The 4,709-nt window shown below is 48.3% G+C and overlaps 1 protein-coding gene across 1 annotated transcript; it reads right to left on the reverse strand.

Moving 5' to 3' along the window:
- Window positions 1–526: 526 nt before the first annotated feature.
- On the reverse strand, window positions 527–3,039 carry F5J12DRAFT_264809 (uncharacterized protein). The gene is made up of 5 exons (XM_051738653.1): window positions 2,743–3,039; window positions 2,165–2,679; window positions 1,905–2,114; window positions 1,247–1,855; window positions 527–1,191 (listed from the first exon to the last, which is right to left on the reverse strand). The coding sequence occupies exons 1-5, from the start codon at window positions 2,970–2,972 to the stop codon at window positions 659–661; spliced, it is 2,097 nt and encodes a 698-aa protein (XP_051597878.1). The 5' UTR covers window positions 2,973–3,039; the 3' UTR covers window positions 527–658.
- Between the last annotated feature and the right edge of the window lie 1,670 nt (window positions 3,040–4,709).

The raw sequence follows: 4,709 nt of genomic DNA on the forward strand, positions 1-4,709 counted from the left end.
CCCTCTGGCAAGCAGTGGGATGTCCCACAACAGCCTCACATGCACTCACATAGCCCTGCCTGTCTTGCTTCAAGTAACAGAAACCTCAATATAAGTTTGACAAACTCAATGACTTTTTGGACAACATCTGCAATTGAGCATGCCTTGAGCACACCTAAACTAGTCAAATGTCGAACCGAAGCGAGCTCCACCTCAAAGTCACCTCGCTTCGTCAGCAACACTAGCCCACACTCACTGACATTCCATGCCACCACTTCCCTTTCCTATTCGGGCGGGGTTAGGGTTAGGGTTAAGGTCACGTGCCCCCGCCTCGTTTGGGAGCCCTCGGCACCCGTCGGGTTGGCGCTAAGATCACGTGACCGGGAGTCACCTACCTGCCGCATGGGGCCCACACCATCACTGCACCACTTGTATATTTCTATCTTCTTCGCTTGAGTCGCTCACCACGGAAGCCGCTGGCATATCACATGAGTCACATGATGTGTTGGGGGTTGGTTGACAATTTGACAGTCACATATATCTTGAGGTCTTACACATGCAGCATAGCATTTATCAATTTACTGATGGAATCTGCGATAAAAATGCTTTATACACCTCCTCGTCTGCTTCCTCCTGAAGTTGAGATCCGAGTGCCTCAATATTGTGCTTTGCAGCGTCTTTAACAGCAGCTGAAGAACGTGCATCTGCCAGCTGTGATTGAGCAATTTTTTTTAGCTCCCTCGAGATGACTACGAGTGCCGAGTCTCTGACAAAGGAAGTCCGCGAGCGTCAACACAAGAGTGCCGTTGTTGGTGTTGTCAGGCACTGGAAGGGCAGACAGGAAATACAACTTCTCTTTAATGCATCCATGGGCATCAGTTGTGAACCATGAATCCAGGGGTCCTGGCTTCAGCAAGATGCCATTCTTGTACTGCAGGGAAATCCAGATGAATACGTAGATGAACGATTCCATATCATGGCGGTATAGGTGCTCCACATTGCCACCCAGGCCATCTCTCTCGAGGAGATCATTTGCCATGAACGGCATCGTTCCAGTCCGCTCGTCACCCATCGGGTTGTCAAAATCTGTTAAAGACGAAAGGTCGTAATCGTTTAAGACGCCCATCTCCTTGCTGCCATCCCTATAGTACATCAGGTTTGAGTGGCTCACGTCACGATGATGGATCCCCTTGCTCCAGAGAGTATAGTGACCTAGAATAGAATGACTGTCAGAACCAAGACACCGCAAAAACAAAACGGAGCTTACACAAAACGCACTGCCGCCATGCGTCGAACATTTCGTCGCCTGGGAGCTCGTAGACTGGCGAAAGCTTCTTTGATACGAGCAGGATGAGCGTCCTGCTGCCTTTGTCAGGGTTCTCGAGGCCAAGAGCCTCCCTAATTGTAGATGTGGAAACCGGAAACCTCTTCGCGAAGCGCAAATCCGGCACGTGTCCTCTGACGGTGGGATCCGCGATTGCCATGACGCGGCGCAAAATAACTTCCTCTAGGACTCGTGCCTCCTCCGCCCAGTAAATTTTCGCCACCAGCTCGTCGGCCTTTTTCTTCGAATTGCCCGGCATTAAGCCTTCGCAGGTGACGTCCATAACATTAGTCCCACGTCCTGCCAGCCCCATGTGGGGTTGTTTCTTCCCGTAAAGTTCCAGTCTGCATCCATCGACCTCGAGGGTGTAGGACTCGACGACGTCCATCTTGAGACGCGGTTTAAAGTCTGTGTTCCGACCCCAGTCCTTCAAATTGAATCGCTGCAGAGCGTATAACAACACCAGAAAGCGAGGGAGATCTTGAACAAAATTGAACCCTGCCACGCTGATGAGGCCTTGGTGGTCGTAATACCAAATCCAAATGTTGTCACCTGAAAGGTGTCCAGCGCAATCCGTTCACTAGCGAGAAAAAATACGCACCTATGACAATGAAATTGAGGGTATGCTTCCCCGCAATGTTGGCGGACTGCATCTCAGCAGCGCACAGCGCTGTCTGAATTGTTACGTGCGCCCTGGGCTCATCCGTCCTAAATCGCTTGCTCGAGCGAGGCTCAGAATCGGGCCCCACCGTGCGTTTCCTGGATGCCTTTCCAGCGCTTCCCGAAGTGTTGTTGCGAAGTGATCTGCGTACTATTGGCTGCATGTTAAACCTGACTGGACAGTGTAGTTCCATTACTTACCGTCAACCGGCTTTGAAACTATCGCTCGCTCGGCAACAGAAACCACTCGCGGCTCTGTTTCTTCCAGTTCATTTCCGTCCTTGCCAATACTCAAAAACTTTGGTTGGGAAGCTCGGTACTCTAACACGGAGTATTCATCGGGAGGAGGCTTCATTCCCGACTTGGCTCGCTTGAACTCGAAGACACCGAGCATATCGTTCCACGAGCGCGCTGCGAGTGTCTTACCTTCGTTTACCGCCGATACATGCTCGTCCCAGCTGCTGAGTCGAGCGTCCACAAAATAATCGGCCTCGTTCGCGAATGGACAAACGATGACATCTGGTTTGCGTGCGGACTCATGCCCTGCGTGATCTTGATGGATTACCCTTGGATCGTTGCGCTGAAAGAACATCTGTACTTCCTCGCTTTCGTTTACACGCATACCATCGATCTTCAGCTCTTTCAGGTGCGCGAGAGCAATGTTGGACGCCACGACGAAGGGCCGGTACAAGTCATCCTCCAGTTTATACGTCGCGCTGGTACAAGACGTTAGCAAAGAACGCTGACATCAACACCGGCATGCAAGTCACGAAACTTACTACAGTGTGAGAGTCGCCTTGATCTCCGAGGCCGGGACTCCCAGTTTCTTGCCTTGAGATCGCCGATTACATATGGGCAGAACTGCATTCATGCATTTGTCTAAAATGGGACGCTTCTCCAAGTCGATACGGTCACCTGGCGAGTTTGAAACTCGGCTCAATATGTACTCGAGCATGTTGTCTGCCTCGCATTGCTGTGCTTTGCAGACGTCTCTCATGACCCAAGGCATCAGATCTTTAACACTTGATTTGTGTCATGAATCAGGCTTATTTCGATGAGGACGGAAGTGGGCGAACGCACCGAGTGTTGGAAATATTATAATAGTTCCGACTCTAGATTTACACGTGCATCAACACATTGTACATCACATGACTTTGCTTTGTGATCAGCTCCACAATGACATCAGAGTGACATCACTTATTGCATCATATTCCATAGCATTCCCTGCTATTCTTTACTATATGTAGTAACTATACTGTAGCTCTTTCCTTATACATTACTGGTCTGTGCATACAGCTACATGTATACAAACTCGGGGTATCTCTGCTAGAGTCTCCAGTATCATCTCATCAGACAATCTACTTGTTCATATGAACACTCAAGCCCCAACAAGCTTACCTCTTCAAACCTACTTGCTAACTCATAAAGGCAAGTGCTCTTGTCTAGCTCTTCATAGTAGCCCATCCTCTGTCCAATAGGTTATGAGCCCTGCCTTCTAGGCATTGTGCTACTTACACAGTTTGCATAGAGTGATCACTGCCAACAGGCACATCACTATGGATCATGTGGGCCTAGATGCACTAGGGTTAGCTGTAGTCACTTTCACTTTGTCACTTTTGACTGGTGCAAACCAAGCTGTTCTTTTACTTCATTATGGTGGCTTTGATCCTTTTGATTTGCAGGAGCTTTTTGTTCGCTCCACCACCTTTTGGTTCACATTTCTAGGACTCACTCTCTGGTGGTGGCATCATCAACAAGCCATACAAGGTGCTGTTGGTATCCACACCTTAATTGCCACACATCATATGCTTCCTGTTCCACCACCTCATTACTTACATTTCCATCTTCCTGATGTCAATTTCAAGGCAGACCTAGATCCCATACCACCATACTCCAAGGTTGGGTCTCGTGATCCTCCTGGTCCTCATCAAGTGCCTACTCCTCTTCCCAAGGAGGTTCAGGTTTTGAATGAGTTGCTCCATCCAGAGCCCATTCTCACAATTGTCAGTCCTGCCAATGATCTTGCTGAGTTTGATCTTTTATAAACTTGTTTGTGGTTCTTTACTCAAGTTATGGGAACTAATCTATGGTCTTTACTTGTTAAGAATGTCTCTCATCATCACCAAATGCACCGAGTTGCTCGCTGCTGAGCACCGTGATGGAATGTATCTGGAGGAGCCAAAGTGGAGGAAGTATGCAGTGAAAGAGATAATTGAGTTCATAGAGATGTTGTACATACATGATTGTTCATCCTGGGAGGAAGCTGTGCCATCATCTATGGCATTCTTCAAAAAGCCTAACCCAGCAACATACCTTGTTCCACTAGCCACAGTGGAAACAGTGTGGCAACAAATGCCCCACTTTCCTGGCTTCAATTCTCCATATTTCTATCCTGGCCTTCACATCACTTATCATGGTTATCTAACTGACTTCTTTCCCAAGTTAACTCATATGTCATCACCTCACACTATTGCCAATTTCAACAGTTGTGATCTTCCCTCTGTCACTTATGAAGATCCTGCTCTCTTCACTGTTCCAGCCTTCACCATCACTCACAACACATTCATCTACATCTATTATAATGCCCATGTCCTCTACAATCCCTGCTTCTGTGGGATCATCCCTCCTCTTTGGGTATGGCATGAGCATCTTGAATGCCATTTCAGAGGAGTTTGTGTTGACAGGTCAACCAATGTCACTTGTGTCCCCAGATGGTTCCATGAAAGAAGAAGAGGTGGAGACCATT

Source organism: Pisolithus orientalis (assembly GCF_024613125.1).
Source record: "Pisolithus orientalis strain OTSU chromosome Unknown F5J12scaffold_26, whole genome shotgun sequence".
Taxonomy (NCBI): Eukaryota; Fungi; Basidiomycota; class Agaricomycetes; order Boletales; family Pisolithaceae; genus Pisolithus; species Pisolithus orientalis.